The 20,404-nt window shown below is 45.2% G+C and overlaps 1 protein-coding gene across 9 annotated transcripts in view; it reads left to right on the forward strand.

Moving 5' to 3' along the window:
• Positions 1–20,404, forward strand: part of FAM120B (family with sequence similarity 120 member B) — a 122,114-nt gene that overhangs the window by 81,832 nt on the left and 19,878 nt on the right. For 3 of the 9 annotated variants that reach the window (XM_054505652.2, XM_064598377.1, XM_054505651.2), the window contains one exon: positions 14,511–15,367. The exons of 1 other annotated variant lie outside the window; for it this stretch is intronic. In XM_054505652.2, the coding sequence (XP_054361627.1) occupies positions 14,511–14,706 (196 nt within the window). In that variant the 3' untranslated portion in view covers positions 14,707–15,367. 5 more of the 9 variants (XR_008505445.2, XM_045865925.3, XM_064598379.1 and 2 more) reach the window with 4 other exon arrangements.

The raw sequence follows: 20,404 nt of genomic DNA on the forward strand, positions 1-20,404 counted from the left end.
GAAAACTATGAAACACTGATGAAAGAAACTGAAGGCATAAATAAATGGAAAGATATATTGTAAAATGTTCAGAGATTGGAAGAATATTGTTAAAATATCCATACTACCCAAAGCAATCCACAGGCTCAGTACAATCCCTATCAAAATTTTAATGGCGTTTTTCACAGAAATGGGACAAACAATCCTAAAGTTTGTATAGAACCACAAAATACCCCCAAACCCCAAAGCAATCTTGAGAAAGAACAACAAAGCTAAAGTTGCCACATTTCTTGACTTCAAACTGTATTCCAAGGCTAAAGTAATCAAAATAATGTGGTACTTGCACAAAAATAGACTCATAGATCAATGGAACAGAATAGAGAGCCCAGAAATAAAACCTCATGTGTGGTCAACTAATTTTCAACAGGGGCTCCAAGAATACACAATGGAGAAAGGAACGGTCTCTTCAATAAATGATGTTGGGAAAACTGAATATCCACACGCATAAGAATGAAATTGGACCCTAAACTTACACAAAAATGGATTAAAGACTTTAACATAAGACCCAAAACCGTAAAACTCCCATAAGAAAATACAGGGAATAACCTCCTTGACATCAGTCTTGGAAGTGATGTTTTGGATGTGACACCAAAAGCGCAGGCAGCAAAAGCAAAAATATGCAAGTGGGACTACATCAAAGGAAGAAGCTTCTGCGTAGCAAAGGAAACAGTGAACAAAATGAAGAGGCAACCTATAGAATGGGAGAAAATATTTTCAAACCATATATCTATCTGATAAGAGGTTAATATCTAAAATATAAAAGGAACTATTATAACTCAATAGTAAAAAAAGAAACAAACAAAAAACCAAATAACCCAATTGAAAAAGGAGCAAAGGAACTTGAATAGACGTTTCTCCAAAGAAGGCTTACAGATGGCAAACAGGTACATGAAAGGGTGCTCAATATCACTAATCAGGGAAATGCAAATCAAAACCACAGTGATACATTACCCCATACATGTTAGAATGACCATCATCAAAAAGACAAGAGACAAGAAGCATTGATGAGGATGTGGAGAAAAAGGACCTCTTGTGCACCATTGATGGAATACAAATTGGTGCAGCCACTGTGGAAAACACTATGGCAGTTTCTCAAGAATTAAAAATGGAACTACCATATGGTCCAGCAGTCCTACTCTGGATGTGTATACCTAATGAGAAGGAAATCAGTATCTCGAAGAAATATCTGCACTCTAATGTTCATTGCAGCATTATTCACAGTAGCCAGTGTGGAAACAACCTAAGTGTCGTCAACAGATGAACAGATAAAGAAATTGTGGTACATATACACAGATAATATCCAGCCATAAAAAAGAAGGAAATCCTGCCATTTGTGACAGTGTGGATGATCTTAGAGGACGCTACACTAAGTGAATCAAGCCAGACCCAGAAAGACAAATATTTAATGATATCACTTATATGTGGAATCTGAAAAAGTCGAACTTTAGAGAAACAGTAGGACAGTAGCTGCCAGGGGCTCCAAGGTTGAGGAAATGGGGAAGTGTTGGTCAAAGTGTACAAACGTTCAGTTATAAGGTGAATAAATTCTAGATATCTAATGTACAGCATGATAACTATGCTAAAAATAATGTATACTTGGAATTTGGTAAGAGAGTGGGTCTTGAGTGTTCTCACTACACACACACACAGATAGTAATTATGTTAAGTGATAGAAATGTTAGATTAATGGTGGTAATCATTACACAAGGTATAGTTATATCAAAACACCGTGCTCTACACCTTAAATATATTCAGGTCTTTATTTGTCAGTCATATCTCAATAAAACTGGTGAAAAAAAAACCAAAAACATAAAGAGGGTGCCTGGGTGGCTCAGTCAATTAAGTGTCTGCCTTCAACTCAGGTCGTGATCCCAGGGTCCTGGGATTGAGCCCCACATCGGGCTCCCTGCTCGGCGGGGAGTCCACTTCTCCCTCTCCATCTGCCCCTCCCCCCCCGTTTGTGCGCTCTCTCTCTCTTGCTCTCTCAAAATAAATAAAATCTTTAAAGAAAGAAAAAGAGAGGAGTCTGGAATTGAGACGTGTATAAAACAGATGCATAAGCATCAGACTGACTAACAGTGGTTGTCTTTGGGGTGGGGATGAAATTACAAGAGACTGGTCATTTCCTGCATTTCTGTCTTGTTAAGAAAGACAATTATTTGAATTGGGAAAAAAAAATTATTTGAGAGGGACCCAAAGACAGAAAATTTTTCTTTATTCAACATTCTCTTGGCCAGAAGTCCTGTTGACTCCATATATGGTGTATAGGATTGGAACTGCCTGCTTGTGCAGACTGAGAGCTGTGGAGTTGCTGGGGGTTGTCATGTTACCTTCTAACATGGGGTCACCATCTCCCCTGCTCCTCTCACCAGTCAGTTCCCACTGCGCACCAGAGTGCTGACCCCTCCACTGCTCATTGTATGCAGATTTTCGGTCCTTTTAATTTTTACCATCTGTGGTCAAAAAAGAACAACACTTAGTTTAATTTAGTTTGCATTTCTCTGAGTATTAGTGGAGCTTATTTCTTTCATATACTTATTGGCCATTTGTAATTCTCTTTGTGAACTACTTATTTATATGCTTGGCTAAATTTTTCTTGGGTGATTTTTTATATTGATTTGGCCTTTTTTCATATTATGGGTATTAAATCTTTGATGTTCATCTATATGGCAGATATTTCCTCTTCCTGGCTTCCTCATTTTGGAATTCATTATTCACATAGAAACCTAGGCATCATCCTTGATGTTTCCATTTCCCCAAGTCCTGACAAACAGTCTGTTGCGAACAGCGATATATGGAACCACAAAAGACCAAATCATATCTGGAATTCACACTCTTCTTAATATGTCCACTGCTGCCACCATAGTCCATGCCTCCATCACCCCTCTCACTGTGACTTCTGAAGCTCCATATATATGGACAGTGAAGCCCCCTCTGCCTTCAGTAGCCTCTTCTCTGGCTGTCCCTTTACCTTGCTCTGGCAAACCTGGCAGTCCCATAATTTAGCTGTTGCTCCTGTACCTTTGTGTTCCTCATTTCTGCTTCCAGACTGTTCTAGTAGTAAGTAGAACTACCTAATGAACTATCCCAAGCCTTGGTGGTGTAAAACAAACATCTAGTATGCTCACAGACTCTCAGTCAGAGCAGACACAGCTTGTCTCTGCTCCATTGTGTCTGGGCCCCACCTGGGAGACCTGAAGTCATACAAAGTCCTATTCATTCACATTTCTGGCTTATGCTACCTCTTGGCCAGGGGCCTCAGTTTCTCTCCACATGAGCCTCTCCATTAGTCCACAGAGACTAGCTTGGGCTTCTTCCCAGCATGGTAGCTGGATACCCAAGAGCTAAACACCCAGGCTGAGGCCATGTCATTGTTTGTAACCTAGCCTCACAAGTCATTCATCAGCTCTGCTGCCCTATTCTGTTCATCAAGGCAGCCAAAAGGGCCTGTCCAAATTCAGGTGAACATGAAGTATACTTTCCTCTTGACAGGGGAAGGGGGGACCTCCACAAGAGCATAGGAGACTAAATGTATTGCTGTGGCCATTTTTTGGAAAGTACTAAAACTACAGACTTTAAATCTCCTGTCATCCAACCCTACCACCTACGCTGCCATTGTCCTTCAGATTCTTCAAGATTTTGGCTCCTGGCTCCCTGGCACTCTTCCCACCACGTGTCTTGTAATAATTTTTGGTGATTCCAATAGCCTGTAGGTAGTCCTTCCCTGGTAACAATTCCTTGACCTGCCGTTTCAGCAATGTGGTCTTCCACCTTCACCTTATCATTCCCAGTAGCTCAACCACTCCATAACTTCAGTTTCAAACACACTCCAACCACACAGCTCGCTGTGTACAGATCCAGGTGATTCTTTGGTCAGATCAGAACCGCCCAGTCCATTGGTCCAACTGCCCTTCATTGGGCCTCACACTTCTTACACACCCCTTCTTACTTGTCCTCCCGTAACTTTATCTTCTATGGTCAGTAATCAAAGTGACTTCCTTGTTTATACTCTTGAGTGCTTTGCCTTTCTCATTTTACTGTGTTTATGTGGTAAAACCACAAACCCAGGTTAAATCCAATCCTCTGCATTTGGGATATGGCTAGAGAAAGACCCACAGTCATGCTTACTAGTCCCAGCTTAAATTCATGCTCCCTGACCTCAGCGAACTCTTGGTCCTGCCCAGCGGTCGTCCTCCATTCTTTGCTGCTGTCCAGATGCTGCACACCCCCTCCATCCCTAGCCTTCCAACACTTCCTCCTTATCCATAGTCAACAGCTGACAGCTTTGCTTTCTGTACATTCCTTTAGCCACATTTGTTCTCTCCCAAGTGTGTATGCACCATCTAGATTCATAACCAAATACCAAGAGAATTGGACAAATCCATAATAACAGAGGTAATATCTATTTTTTCACCTACTCATATGGACAGACTGACCATGCTTTTAGTCTGGGCCAGGCGCAGCTGTACTCCGCTCTTTCTCCATCATCTGCTCAGTGTCACTGCTGCAGAGCACAGCCCCCCTTACTGTTGAGCATCAGGTACGTTCTCCCACCTCACAGAACCCTCTCCAGAAATCACGTCATTTCTTTGCTTTCCTTTATAGAAAAATAATTTTGAGTCCAGAAACCCATAGTCAGCCAAATTAGCATTCTAGCATAAGACGAAAAATGAACACATTTTCAGGAATCAGAAAATGTTGACTCACAGATCCTTTACAAAAGAAAATGGGTATGGTCTAGCAAAGTGAGCACTTCACCTAACATGAATACATGAGCTGTAAGAAGCAGTGTTGAACAAAGAAATTAATAAAATATCATTATTGCTAAACAGTTATTAACTGTAAGAAAACAAAAATGTGGAAACAATTGACTAAAATCCCAGACCATCACAAGGAAAGTGATGAGTGTTTCTGGGGAATAAGATAAAAAGAAAAGTAAAGACAAACTAAATTTCTTATCTTGCTTTAGAGAGGGGATAGAGTTGTAATAAATCTTGATGTTTTTAGAAAAATATTAAGTTTATGTGTGTGTAAAATGTAGGGATATGTGCTGGAAGAAGGTGGTGATTGATGGTTGGATGGATTAAGTAGGTGGATGGATGGATGAATAGATGTTAGATACGTGAACATCTATCATATCCTTTATGCACCTGGTGTCATAAATCAAAATAATAAGCAAAACTTAGGAGGGAGTATTAATTAACACATATCTGTCAGAAATGAACCGATCAAATGGACCAGAAGTAGTGACATACATTTGAACAATCCTTTAACAAACTTATTCTGATGGAAATATACAGAACGGTATATGCCCTTTTGTTTATGTTATCTTACACAAATGGACAGTTCAAAAATCTAACCGTGTGCTAGGCTCCAAAGTAAATCTCAACCAATTTAGTGAAAAGTAGAAATCATACATGCTGTATTTACACAAGAAAATAACTAGAAATCAACAACAGAAAAATAAGCAAAAATCTTTCCACTTGGAAATTAATCCATTATTCTAAATATTGAGGAAATCAAAATCACTTTCAGAAAGCATAATAACAGTACTATATTCAAAAAAATAATGGGAGGGCAGTTATGTCAGGGAATACAGGGTATAGAAAGCACCAGGAATCTGTCTCTCCATCTAGACAACAATTCTACTGCCAGAAACTGTTTAAAGGAGCTATTTTGGAACTGTATGGAGCCGGAAGACTTGCAGCTTCCAGAAGATAGCTTGACTGGTAAGCTGTGGTTAATTCCCATTATTTTTGGCTGCCCATCCTCCAGCCCCATGGCAGACAGCCATGCACACATTCCTGGGGTACCTTGCTGGAGCCAGGGTGAACAATGAGGACCTTGTCCAAATATCAGGCTCTTGTGTAGTGGTTGCTGTTTTTGATTGCTGAGAGTCAAGCATAGAGGCTGGCCACCATTGTTTCAACCTCCACTGGCTGAAGTGGCTTTCATAGTATTGAATGGGGCAACGCATGTGAGTTGGGTACCCACCCCCCCCAACTTCTTGCTTTTGTGGGAGCCAGACACTTAAGAATCAGGACATTCAAACACAACTGTACGTGCAGGGGAATTTAAAAAGCCAATGCGTGGCCAGGGAAAAATGGAGGCTCAGGAAAGGTGTGAGAAGACCTTAGGCTTTCCCCTCAGGCTGATCTCCAGCAGACACACGACAACAAACAGCAAACACTAGGAGATGGGGAGAATCTGATTTCCAGAGGTACAACAGTACGATTCAATTTTTATGATGTCCAGTTTGCAACAACAACAACAAAAAATCACAAGGCATACAAAGAAATATGTAAGCATGGCCCACTCAGAAGGACAAAATAAGTGGACAAAAACTGTCCCTGAAGAAGCCTAGATGTCATATTTAATAGACAAGACTTAAAGATCCTCAAAGAACTAAAAGAAGACACGGACAAAGGAAAAAAAGGAACAAACTGAGAATATCAAGAGATATAAAGAAATAAAGATTACAGAAAGAACCAAGAAGGTATCTGAAGCTGAAAAGTATAATGACTGAAATGAAATCTTCTCTAGAGGAGTTCAAAAGCAGGTTTGAGTAGGCAGAGAAAGAATCTGTGAACTTGAAGATGGGGCAATTGAAGTTATTAAGCCTGAGAAAAAGAACGATGAATAAAGAAAAGTGAACAGAGTTTTAGGGACTTGTGTGGTACCAGCAAGCAAACCAGCATATGCACTGTGGGAGTCCCAGAATGAGAAGAAAGAGGTAAAAAAAGAATATTTGAAGGAATAATGGCTGAAAACTTGCCAAATTGATGAAAGGCATGAACCTACAAATCCAGGAAGCTCAGCAAACTAATTAGAATAAACTCAGCCCACACCAAAATGCATCATCATCAAACTGGTAAGGGCCAGAGACAAAGAGAGAATCTTGGAAGCAGCAAGAGAGAAGTAACTCATACAAGAGATCCTCAATAAGCTTCTCACCAGTTTCTCATCCAAAATCTCAGAGGCCAGAAGGCAGTGGGTTGATATACTCAAAAGTGCTGAAAGGAAAAAACTGTCCACCAAAAATTCAATATCTGGCCCAACTGTTCTTCAAAACTGAGGGAGACAGTTTACGGATCACTCAGAGTCAGTGCTACAGGCCTGTACCTTGCTCCTGTGACTTCCCTGCTGTCTGCCCCACTCGGCCCCATGATGCTGGTGGACCTCAGCAAGTGGTCCAGGCCTTTGAGCCTCACCATAGAGAGAGGCTGGCATGTCCACTACCCCCCAACATGACACATGCTCTGGCTCCTTTAAAGAGCAGTACTGGAAAAAGCAATAGGGAGTCACTTTGTGGTTAAGGCATGGCCATCTAGATGAGCTGCAGGGCTGAGTGAGAGGTTGTCAGAAATCCCAAGTCTGTGCCTGCTAAACTGGTCATTCTTCATCTGTGTAAGAAAAGCCAATCTGGAGTTGTGGAATGTTGTGTTAATTTTGCTGTTTGCTTATAGTTGAATAAAAATAAAAACATATGGATGAAAAAAAGATGGGGAAATTAGGACATTCCCTGATAAATGTAAGCTAAGGTGAAGGAGGTCATTACCACAAGACCTGCCATGCAAGAAGTGCTGAATGGAGACTTTCAAGATGAAATGAAAAAAGAGGATGTAACAGTTGAAAACGTGTATACAGCCAACATTGGAGCACCTAAATACATAAAGCAAATACTCACACATGAAGAGAGAAATTGACAGTAATTCAATAATGTAGGGGGCTTTAACACCCCACTTACATCATGGATAGATCATCCGGGCAGAAAATCAGTAAGGAAACATTTCTTTGAATGATACATTAGACCAGATGGACAGATAAATACAGAACATTTCATCCAAAAACAGCAAAATACACATTCTTTTCAGTGCACATGGAACATTCTCCAGGATAGATCACATGTTAGGCCATAAGACAAGTCTCAATAAATTTTGAAAGATTAAAAATCATGTCAAGGGATGCCTGAGTGGCTCAGTCGGTTGGGCGTCTGCCTTCGGCTCAGGTCATGATCCCAGGGTCCTGGGATTGAGTGCCGCATCAGGCTCCCTGCTCCGTGGGGAGCCTGCTTCTCCCTCTGCTTCTGCCTCTCTCTCTCTCCGTCTCTCATGAATAAATAGATAAAATCTTTTAAAATAAATAAATAAATAAACAAACAAACAAATAAATAAAAATCATGTCAAGCATCCTTTCCAACCACAATGGTGTGAAACTAGATATCAATTACAAGAAAAAAAAACTGGAAAAAAACACAAACATGTGGAGGTTAAACAACAGGCTACTGAACAACCAGTGGGTCAACAAAAAAATTAAAAAGGAAAAAAATACATGGAGACAAATGAAAATGAAAACATAATGGTCCAGTGTCTTTGGGATGTGGCAAAAGCAATTCTAAGAGGGGAATTTATAGCAATACAGGCCCACCTCAAGAAACATGGAAAATCAATTTAACCTAACACCTAAAGGAACTAGAAAAGGAAGAACAAAGCCCAAGCTTAGTAGAAGGTAAGTAATAAAGATCAGAGTGGAAATGAATGAAATAGAGACCAAAAAAAACAACAAAACAGAAAAGATCAATGGAACTGAGAGCTGGTTCTTTGAAGAGATAACCTTTGGCCAGAATTATCAAGAAAAAGAGAGGACCCAAATAAACCCAGAAATGAAATAGAAGTAATGACTGACACCATGAAAGTACAAAGGATTATAAGGGAATACTATAAAAAATTGTATGCCAACAAATCGGACAACTTAGAAGAAATGGTTACATTCCTAGAAACATAAATCTTCCACATTGAATCAGTAAGAAAGAAAATCTGAACAGACCAATTACTAGTAACAAAATTGAATTGGTAATCCGAAAAACTCCCATTAAACAAAAGTGCAGGACCAGGTGAATTCACAGATGAATTCTACCAGTCATTTAAAGAAGAGTTAATACCTGTTCTTCTCAAGCTATTCCAAAAAATAGAATAGGAAAGAGAGCTTTCAGCACATTTTATGCATCCAGCATTACCCTTATAACAAAACCAGACAAAGATGTTACAAAAAAAACTATAGGCCAGTATTCCTGATGAACATAGCTGCAAAAATTCTCAACAAGATCTTAGCAAACTGAATTCAACAATACATTAAAAGGATCATTAACCACAATCAAGTGGGATTTATTTCGGGAATGAAAGGATGGTTCAATATCCACAAATCAGTAAATACAGTGTACCACATTAACAAACAAAAAACAAAAATCATAGGATCATCTCACTAGATGCAGAAAAAAGCATTTGACAACATTCAACATCTGTTCATGATAAAAACTCAACAAAGTGAGTGTTTAGGAAACATTAACATAATAAAGGCCATATGTGACAAATCCACTGCTAAAATATCATACTCAGTGGTGAAAAACAGCTTTTCTGCTAAGATCAAGAACAAGACAGGGATAGAAAAACAATAGGGAAAATCAATGAAATCTGGAGTTGGTTCTTTGAAAAGGTAGGAAAATTGAGAAACCTTTGGCTAGACAAAAAGAGAAGATAGAGATAAATTCAAAAATATAAGTGAGGACATTGCAACTGACTTGACAGAGATAAAAAGGATTATAAGAGCATACTATGAAAAATTGTATGTCAGTCTAGAAGAAATGGGCAAATTCCTAAAATGTATTAATAACCTAAACTGACTCAAGAAAAGATAGAAAGTCTCAGTAGACTTATAGCAGGTAATGAGACTGAACCAGTAATCAGAAACCTCCAGCAAGAAAAGTCTTGGACCAGATTGCTTCTCTGTGGATTCTACCAAATATTTAAAGAAGAATTGACACCAGTCCTCCTCAAATTAAAAATAATAATAATAATAATTAAACCAAATACTTCTTAATTCATTCAGTGAGGCCAGAATTTCCCTGATACCAAAGCCAGATAAGAATATCACAAGAAAATTACAAACCAGTGTCTTGTGAGTGTAGATGCAAAAATCTTCAACAAAATATTAAAAAATTGAATCTGATATAATATTAAAAGGATTATTCATAGGATCCAAGGGGGATCTATTCCAGGAATGAAAGTGTGGTTCAACATTATTAGAACGAAAGGGGCAGTCACATGACCATCTCAATTGATTCAGTAAAGACATTTGACAAAATCCAACATTCTTTCATAATAAAAACTCTCAGAAGACGAGGGATAGAGGTAAAATTCCTCAACATGATAAAGGGTATTTATGAAAAACCCATAGCTAATATCATACTCAATGGTGAGAGATGAGAAGCTTTCCCCCTAAGATCAGGAAAAGATGCCCAGTTTCACCACTACTATTCAACATTGTACTGGCATTCTAGCTAGAGCGATTAGATAAGAATAAGAAGTAAAAGGCACCAGATTGAAAAGGAAAATGTAAAGCTGTCTCTAGCCATACATGTCATGATCCTGTATGTAGAAAATCTCAAACACTCCACAGGAAAGCTACTAGAGCTAATAAATTCAGCAGAGCTTCAGAATTTAAGGTCAACAGACAAAAATCATCTGTGTTCTATACACCAGCAATGAGCAGTCAGAAAAGGAAATTAAGAAAGCAGTCCCATTCATAAGAGCATCTTGGTAAAATTTATTCCTATTTAAGGTTGGGTGGGGGGAGACTGGATATCCCATGCAAAAGAATGAAATTGGACCTTTACTTAACACCATATACCAAAATTGACTGAAAATGGGTTGAAGACCTAGACTCAAGGGCTGCAACTATAAAACTCTTTAAAGTATTGAGAAAATCTTTATGGCATTGGATTTGGCAAAGTGCTCATGGATATGACACCAAAAGCATAGGAAATAGAAGAAAAAATAGATAAATTAGACTTCGTCAAAATTAAGAATTTTGGTACATTAAAGGATAATATCAAGAAAGTGAAAAGACAGGGTTATTAATAATAACCCCCACAACTTGACAGCAAAAAGATAACATGGCTTGAATAGGTTTTTCTATAAAGATATGCATATGGCCAGGAAGCACATGAAAAGATGCTACACATCATTAGTCATCGGGGAAGTGCAAGTCAAAACTACAAGGTGCCACTTCACACCGACCAGGAAGACACAGCTATTCCACTCCTAGGTATATACCCCAAAGAATTAAAAGCAGGGATTCAGATATTTGTACACCAATGTTCATAACATCATTATCCACAGCACTCAGCAGATGGGAACAACCCCAGTGTCCATTGGCAAATAAATAGCTCCTTGCTGGACAGCCTCTGCAGACAGGCTGGCTGCATCCCTGAGGAAGTCAGTGAGGCGGGTCCTGGGAATGGCCTCAGGAGCGGCTGTCCCCATAGTCCAGCCTCTGTGCACCTGGCCTCAGTGAGAGCCCCCACTCAGAGGGCGGTGGGGAGCGCCACCCAAGCCAGCTCACACCAGCAGCCTTCCTATTTCCACCGCACCTGGCCACCTGGAGGATGGCGACACGAAGCTGGTTCCTATCTTTCAGATCTGGAATTTTCCTCCAGTGATTTCTTCTGTGATATACTTCCTTCCATTCTCTCTGCTGTTATTTGTCACAGAAGTTAGACACCATATTCCAGCCCTGTAATTGTCCTACATTTTCTCTCCTAGTATCTTATGGTGGGAGATTTCATCAGCTTTGTCTCCCGTTCTTTCCGGTCTTTAATTTTGCTGTTTCTAAATTCTGAGAGGTCAAGATATCTCTTTTTTATAGCATACTCTTCGTTGTTTCGTGATTGCAACATTTCTTTTGCATCCCAGGAAATTAATTATACTAGTAGCTTTATTTTGTTTTTTCCTTTCCTTCATAGACTCTTCTTCCAAGTTTCTCTATGTGTTTGTTTTGGTCCTTGTGTTTGTTTTGGTCCTTGTTTTTATTTTAGATTTTTTTTTCCCTACATGGCTGGTAATTCTTGAGGGCAGATTGTGTTAAGGAGTCAGGTATTGAAAAGGCCTTTGGAAGCCTTTGCCCTGGGTGGGACTTTCAGCCATGGGATCCTTGGGGATCCTTGCTCTCCCGATCAGGGAAGAGTCTTCCTGCTCTTCCTGGAGACACCGAGGGAATGACATGGTTAAGAAATTCTGGGGGAGCCCTGAGCGACCACTTGAAACTGGGGTGTGGAAGCAGTACACAAGTTCAGATTTCAGTGCCATTAACTTGGGTGGGAAATAGGAGGGGAGGAGAGCAAGTGTGGAGAAGCTTTAACTTTTGGGTACATTATGGTTGAGGTGCCATGCTGGCTGTGGCTCAGCTTCTGCCGTGTGGCCTGGGACAGAGCACCTGAGAGGTGATGTCACTGCCCCCGAGTCAGTGAGAGGGTGCATCCGTGCACTCGCGGTGTCTCGCACCAGGCAAAGCCGCAGTGAGCACGTGCTGAATGGCATCGGCAGCGGTGGGTGCTTGTCATCAGAGGAGTGCAAGCAGGAGCTGCAACGGGCAGGGCCAGCGTATGTCAGCACGTTGTAGGGACCCAGGCACAGACCCTGGGCACCAGCACCTACCACCTGTGAGAAAGGGGGAATCTATGCAAGAGCCACTCGAGGGGTCTGGAGCGGCCGGTAACACAGTGCCCTGCGTCCTGGGGAGGGGCGTTCAGAAGGAGGGCAGTGGGCAACTTCCAGAGTTGTCGAGGCAGGAATGACCCCCAGAATGTGGAGGATGCTGGCCCTCAGGGCCACGGGAGTCAGCACGTTATAGTAAGCGCTCGGTAGTGGCGTCAGGATGGGTATGGGTGCCTCTGGCTGCAACTGTGAGCTTTGGTTCTAACAACTAGGAAGTCAACAGCGATGGCCACCATTCTCCATTCAGTAAGGCTGTGTCCTCAACTCATTGTAGAATTAGGCAGGATATACATACGTGAAACACTGTCTCCTCTCCCAGACCCACAAGGAAGCTGTGCGTGGGCACGCACACCCCAGCCGCTCTGGCCAGGCCTGCCCTCCTCCCCGTGGGCTGGCTTACAGGATGCGCTAGGCAGGGAGGCTCATGCTGTCACTTGTGTTGCAGGTGGTCCAACTGATGCCCGCCTGCTGGAACAGGACAGACCCTCACGGTCAGAGGAAGAATGTTTTTTTTGTTTTTTTTTTTTGTAATTTTTTATTTATTTGAGACAGAGAGCATGAGAGGGAGGAGGGTCAGAGGGAGAAGCAGACTCCCTGCCGAGCAGGGAGCCCGATGCGGGACTCAATCCCGGGACTCCAGGATCATGACCTGAGCCAAAGGCAGTCGCTTAACCAACTGAGCCACCCAGGCGCCCCAGAGGAAGAATGGTTTTAAAGCGTGGACACAGCCTAAAGCTCTAAACCTCTAAACCTCTTGCTTCTCTCCAACCAAGACATAGGATAAGATAACACAGTATTTTACCCAGTCACGGCGCTCGATACAAATGTGTGAATGAGGTGAACTGGATGTGTTGTGTGTGAACTCCGCTCCACTGTGCCATTTACATTGGCACCGGAGCAGGATCGGCTTCTGGAAACCAGGCAGCCAGGCAAGGCTGAGGGCGTACGGGAAAGCACCTTCCCCTGCCTAGATGCGTTGCTGCGATTCCACTCCAAGCGCAGGGATCATCCCTGATTGCTGCCTGTAAATGTGTAGACCTGCGCAGAGAGAACGGAGAAGCCAGGAACACCTGCGTCAGCCTGGGCTGCAGCAGCTCCCGAGGAGGCAGAGCCTGGCACAGGGTTTGCGCGTCTTCGAGCGGCTGCCCAGGAGTCCCTCATGCTTGAGTTGAAAATGGGAGTTACAGCAAGTTATTTTCTGAGCAGTCCACCCAGGCCTGGGACGCGCAGGCCCGAGTGAAAGTTCACAGTGGTTCTCGGTGTTCACTGGCTCGGGAGTGCTGCATGGGTGAGTGGGAACGGTTTGGGGTTACCATTTTGTTCCAGGGAATATCTCGGGATCACCCATGTGTAAAGGACACGTGCAGGATCTGAGAACAAGCAGCACTTGGAGCCCAGTGACTCATGCAGGACTGGGTCTCGCGGCCCTTGTCACATGCTTGGTTCTGCACACAAAGGAACCTCAGCCACTGGACAGACGGTCTGATTGGGCTTATCCACTCTCCTTTTGTGTTGTGATGCTGATCCGTACCACGAGTTTTTCTGCTATTGGAACGAGAAATGAAGACCCACTTCTTTGCTCCTGTTTTTCATTTGGACCTGTCGTTAAAGTTCTACAACCGGAAAAGCCTCAGGCACCCAGTGATGTCCAGCCAGGTTTCCAGTGGGCTCTGCACCAGCATCTTCACATCAGGGGTTTGCTGAGTTCAGGAGTTAGCAACTGTAAGTCTATGTACACTCTAGGAAAAAAAGTGGTAATTCCCGTGTCCGTCTGCTACTGTTACCCCAAAGCTATTTAAATATGTGAAATGTGCGTTAGAGTCCTTATGCTCAGAGCTCTTTCTTAACACAGCTTTCATCCCAAGATGTCATATAAATAAATGAAATGAGATAATGAAACAAGTTGTGTTGTTTCCCCAGTCCCCACAGCTCCCGGTGCGCTGGCCAGCCCTATGCTCGGGAAGAGAGGTCCGTACGAGACGGGGGCCGGTCAGAATCCTCTTCTCGGGAGCTGCCCCGCCAGTGTCCACAGGAGGGACAGATGCTGGGCGGAGGGCAGAGGGCAGAGGCCCTCCCCGTCCCTGTCACCCTTGGTGAGAGCGCACCCCTTCCTTGAACTTGCAGAGCATCTGGTGTGGCTGAGCCCATGGTGGCGTCCGATGTGCCCCCCTGGCCCACCAGTGGCCGCCTGCCAGGCATCTCCGAAGAGGGACTAGATTTCCAGAGGGACATCTGCCTTACCCATGAATTTGCAGCAAGAATGACTTCGTGTATTATGTAGTTGAAAAGAAACAATGATGGCCAGTGACCATGGTGAGATCTTGGGTAAAGTGTGTATTTATAAAGTACTGAGCTCTTGGATTTTATGAGGCTCAGCACCCAAAGGGCTGGACATGTTCATTTTTTTTCCCCATCCTTTGAACTTTGTGTTTAAAATTTCAAGCTCTTTCGGGCACCTGCCACAACTTAGGAAGAAAAATAAGTCAGTAGCACCAGCATTTCCTGACTGTCACAAAAAAGAAAAAAAAAACCGCAAAAGGAAAAAAAAGCTTGTGTTGTGTGTGTGGTGAGCTCTTGTGTGCTGTTGGAGCCCAGGTGACCGCGTGTCGATTGTGTTCGTTTGTCCATGGCCGTGCGGGAGCTGGGCTTGCAGGCTGGTGGAGGAGAGGGTTCGCCGCCGACCCTCACCTCTGTCCTCGGGAAGCTGCAGTTCCATGTGGGGAGAGGGGAGCCAGGAGCCCTGGTGTTTGTCATCTCCTCCTGTTTGATGCTGAGTGGGTCTCCCTGGGGCACGAGCTGCGTCCACACCATCAGCCTCCCTGTTACTGGAGTAAAAGCTGACGTGTGCCTTTTCCTTGTTGGCTTCTGTAGAGCCTTCAGGAAGAGCTCGAGGACTGGGGGGCTAGCATTTCAGACTTGACCCTGAAATGTGGTCAAGCAGTAAGTTGTTCTCTTTTACCTCATCTTTTTTTTTTTTTAAGATTTTATTTATTTTAGCAAGCTAGAGAGAGAGAGAGAGAGAGCCCATGCACGAGGGTGCAAGAGAAGAGCCAGGGAGAAGAACAAGCAGATTCCCCACTGAGTGTGAAGCCCTTCATTGGGCTCGACCTCACGACCCTGAGATCATGACCTGAGCTGAAACCAAGAGTCGGACGCTCAACTGACTGAGCCCCCCAGGTGCCCCTCTTTTCCCTCCTCTTGAGCCAAGTGCACAAGAAGGTCCTAAATTATTAGAAAGGCTACTCATCCAAATCCCCTTCAGTCTCTGGTGATGCCTGAGGCCTTGGGCCTGTGTCCCTGTCCCCGCAGCGGCCATCCCCACTCGCAGCCATTGATGATCCGGGCAGCCTGTGGGCACAACGCTCTCCCCACCTGCTGACACAGCCCTGGTTTGCAAGCTCCATGTGGTTCTGAAAAGCACTGCAGGAATGTGATTTCTCTCATTATGGCAGCTTTATTAAATTGTTAGATAAAAACTAAAAAGTTAACTCTAACCTTCTCTATTTGGCTGCCATCTGAACTAAAAAGGACAAGAAACAGCCATTCGAAACAGATTGATCTTCACTTGTTTGTGATTTCCCCAGAAGCCCCTTTCAAAGGCCTGGGTAGGCTTAGGTTGGAGACCCTGTGGGACACCTGATGAGTCCTGACGATCCCTCGTGGTGCCCGCGACCAGGCCTGGGTGGGGCTGGCATGCCCCCCCCCCCCAGTGGCCCCTCAGCCAGGAGATAAAGCTGAGGGCAAGCATGACCCGGCCCGCAGGACTTCCAAGGGCACGTTGGGCACTGCTTCACGCTAGGGCACAGACATCCATGTGCCCTTCATCCCAAATGGGGTGTCCCCATTGGGGGCCATCGAATCTTAATAGTTTTCAATGAAACCGAACAGAGTAATCCAGGGAAGGAACGTCGCTGGGAAGATTTGGGTGACTGTAGGTTTTCTCCCTGGCTGTTGGTGCACTTTGTCTTTTCATCCCATTTTGCATGAGACAAATTGAGTACCAGGAGCAGAACTGCCTGAGCTCTGCTGCTGATGCTCATTCAGCCTCTCGGCGTCTCAGCCTCCGATCTGTAAACTCCTATAAAATGGTCTGAGTCACACGCTCTCTTGTCTTGGTCCCTGTAGCTTTAAAGTACAGGAAAAGCAAATAGTTCTATTAAATTAAGCCACCAATCTGTTTATTGAACCGAATGCTTCAAGCCCTTTACGAACAATCTAAATCAAGATGAAAGCCTGTCACATGGGGCGCCTGGGTGGCTCAGTCGTTAAGCGTCTGCCTTCGGCTCAGGTTGTGATCCCAGGGTCCTGGGATCGAGCCCCACATCGGGCTCCCTGCTCAGCGGGGAAGCCTGCTTCTCCCCTCCTCCTCCCCCTGCTTGTGTTCCCTCCCTCGCTATGTCTCTCTCTGTCAAATAAATAAATAAAATCTTAAAAAAAAAAAAAAGAAAGAAAGCCTGTCACGTGTGAGGGGACATTAGGAGAGTCTGAGCCACGGACATAAGCTTGGAACCTTCTTGAGCTGATTCCACCCTCGAGTCCCAGACAGCGGAGCAGGTGACAAGCCACTGTGCTCTTGGGGACAACTGAGTCCGTGAGGAAGGGGGAAGCTGTTCCAAGGAAACAGAGTTGCGGCGGCTGAGGGGCATCTGGAAGGAGCGGGGCCGGTTAGGGTTAAGTTTTATTTTGTTCTGAAAACGTTTCCCGAAGAGTCAGACTCTTATGTTGTCCTCACAAACCTTCTTCCCTCGCTTTTTTTTTTTTTTGCACATTTCCTTCTCGCAGTTTGACCTTCCTGAGTCTGAAAGCTGACTTGAGACGGTTTACCTCGGCTCTGGAGGTTCGGCCGGCAGCCCCCACGAGAGTGTTGGTGGCACATTATGGTGAGCAGGCTGTGGGACACGTATTCCCAAGCCCGAGTGTGTAGATGTCTCAGTAGTGACTTTCTTGACCCGTTTGGGTCATGAATGGTGCCCTTCACAGAGGGGCAGCGATCACTGTGCCACAAACCTCCCCAGCCACGTGGACTCTGCCAAATGTGTAAGGACAGAAATTAGTCGTGGAAACCATGGCTTTTTACCCAGAAGCCACATTACTCTTTCAGGAGCAGTTCGCACTCTTTCTGGTCTTAGATCCCTTCCCACTTAAAAATTATTGAGGATTCCTTTTTACTGTATTGAAAATTTTAAGTGAGAGAAGTTTTAAATATGTATTTATTTAAAAATAACAGTATACCAACTACGGATTAACACTTTTTATTCAAAAAGCCCTTATTTCCCCCTGCAAAAAAAACTAGAAGAGTAGCCTTGTATTACTTTTGCAGATCTGTTTAATGTCTGGGTTTATTAAAGACGGCCAGACCCTCAGGCATGCCTCTGCGTTCATCTGTCGTGGCTGGAGTACAGAGGAAGAGCCCTGCTCACAGGCCTTCAGACGGAAGGGACGGAGCTACTCCCAGAGATGTGCGGATGCTCTGTCTGCGCCTCACAGCTCAGCAGGTGCAGTGCCGGATCGGAAGGCTCGTCGAACACGGGCATCTCCCCGCTCTTGGGTTCCCCTCCCTTGGTCTGTCTTGCACCGGGGAAGGGTTTTTCCCCTGCACAGTTGTGGGACACGCTTCGGTCACTTGGGCAGCCCTGTTGTCCAGCGGAGCCATGCGGGTCTTGTAAACGCTCCTCGTGGGCGATCAGAGGTTAGCCGCATTCGTACCAGTGCAGATGTGTAAACTCTGTTGTGACAGACACGAGCTGAAAGTAGCGAGTAGGTCTGCAGACCCTGCCGCACTAAGGCCTCGCCCATAAGCGGGGGAAGAGGACACTGGCATCCTTTGTGCGCCGAGGTTGCGGTGGAGGCAGAGATGCCTGATCCCAGGAACAGCCTTGGGAACCAGAAGGAAGGGGGGATTGGGCAGAGGTGCCCAGGAGCCTCGGGATGACGTGGAGGAGGCTGGGGAGCCCCGTGTGTGCCAACGGTCGCTCTCTGGGCTGCAGTCCTGGCATGGCGTCTGCCTGAGGGACTGCTGTGTCCGGGTCCGGCCACCCAGAGTGTGCTCTGGAGTTGGGCGGCTGGGACAGGCCCACCCTAGCCGGGGGGGGGCAGAACATGCTTAGCCGAAACTGAACGGAGGAAGGGTGGCACGTGCCGTGACCTGGCGGTCGGGCCACGAGGAGGGCGGCGCACAGGGAAGAGCGGAGGCAGGACCTGACCCTCGCGCCTCCGATGCCCACAGGGTCTGGGCTGGACTGTGCACTCCTGCGGTGTGGGAGGGGCTGTCCTCGCGACAGGAGGGGCAGGCTGGGAGGAGCCGGGTTGGAGGTGAACAGGCTGGTGGTCGCCACAGAGAGTCCCGCCGGTTCCTGAGCTCGCTCAGAAACCGGGCGGGCATCCGCTGCTGTGTCCAGAGGCTGGGAAGACACTTGCCTTTGAAAGCCTGCAGTCAGGTTGTCTGCATCAGCCACGCACGTTCCTTGCGTCTGCTGTGGTGCAGCAGGGCTTTCGATAAATTATTACAGATCTTGTCTACTCAGAACGTGATTTTTGGGGTTGTGACGCTGACTAGCAGTTTGGATTTGAGTCTGCAAGGCGTCCAGGTTCTATCAGGGCGTCTCCCCTCCGTGCAGACGGCCTCTGCCAGGTGAGCGTCCCCCCTGCGGGACATGGTCAGAGCAGCCCAGGGCCCCCCAGGTGACGGAGGAATGGAAAGCACCAGAACCGAGAGCAAGGAGGGGGGGAAGAGCAGATGTCAAGTCGCAACGGGAGGAAGCCTCAGTTGTAAAAATCATAGAAATGAAAAATAAAATGAACTTTAATTTTTTCTGAAAAGGCAGCCATCCTGTGGGGATGTTTCCTTCACTTTCTTTGTTTTTCTCTTTGCCCTCATGGCTACGTTGGGGTGGAACATGCCACCATCCAAACTCAGACCTTTGATGGACCCTAAAAAGGGTCAAATTAAGATCCTAAAATGTGAGGGATTCAGAGGCGGTTGATTCAAAACCGTAGCCAACTTCAAACATTTATACAGATAAAAAAATTCATCTTTGAAGAAGCAGATCAGTGCTGATGACCTAACCCTAACTCCTGCTCACTGCGTGTTTCGGGAGACCTCGCCCTCGGGCAGGGCTGAAAGCCAGGGTCCAGACCCAGTGATGGAGCCATGGCCGTTCCCCTGGTGGTTGGGGGGCAGCGAGCACAGGGCCCAGTGCGCGGGGATCAGCCTGCATGACGTGTATGGGTCGCTGAGGACGACGGGCCCACTGCAGCGCCCCTGGTGTGGGGTTAGCCTCCACGTGGGACTGTGTGGGACTGGATGTGCACGTGTGTGTGCGGGCAGATGGGCAGCAGGTGCTTGGGCTTCCAGGGTTCTGGGACACACTCCAGCCGCCAGCACGGTGAGCCAGGGCTTCTCCTGCCTCATGGAGACACCTTCCCTCCCCACACACTGCTGACTTCAAGCATTTTGTGTAAATCACTTTTACTAGCAGTTAATTTTGGTAAACCGGCTGTTTTGTTTTTTTTTTTACAAACTCTAATAACGAAAACAAACCAATAAAAAGCAAGAATATGCTTTTAAATGTAAGAGTTTACTAAATGTCATGTAGCTTAACAATATCGATGGGGCTTTCAGACACGGAAGTTGGCTCGAGGCCCCTGATTCCCTAACCCTGTTTTGAGCTCACTTGCGCTCCCTCTGTCTCCGTCTCTCTGTCTCTCTCTCCCTCTGTGTCTTTCTCTGTCTCCCTCTCTGTGTCTGTGTCTCTGTCGCTCCAGGGACCATAGATTGCCTTGTCTTTACCTAAAATAAACTTGACCCTTGCGTT

Source organism: Mirounga angustirostris, unplaced genomic scaffold (assembly GCF_029215605.1).
Source record: "Mirounga angustirostris isolate CCGP_5_RB_7025 unplaced genomic scaffold, mMirAng1.0.hap1 SCAF_8, whole genome shotgun sequence".
Classification (NCBI taxonomy): domain Eukaryota; kingdom Metazoa; phylum Chordata; class Mammalia; order Carnivora; family Phocidae; genus Mirounga; species Mirounga angustirostris.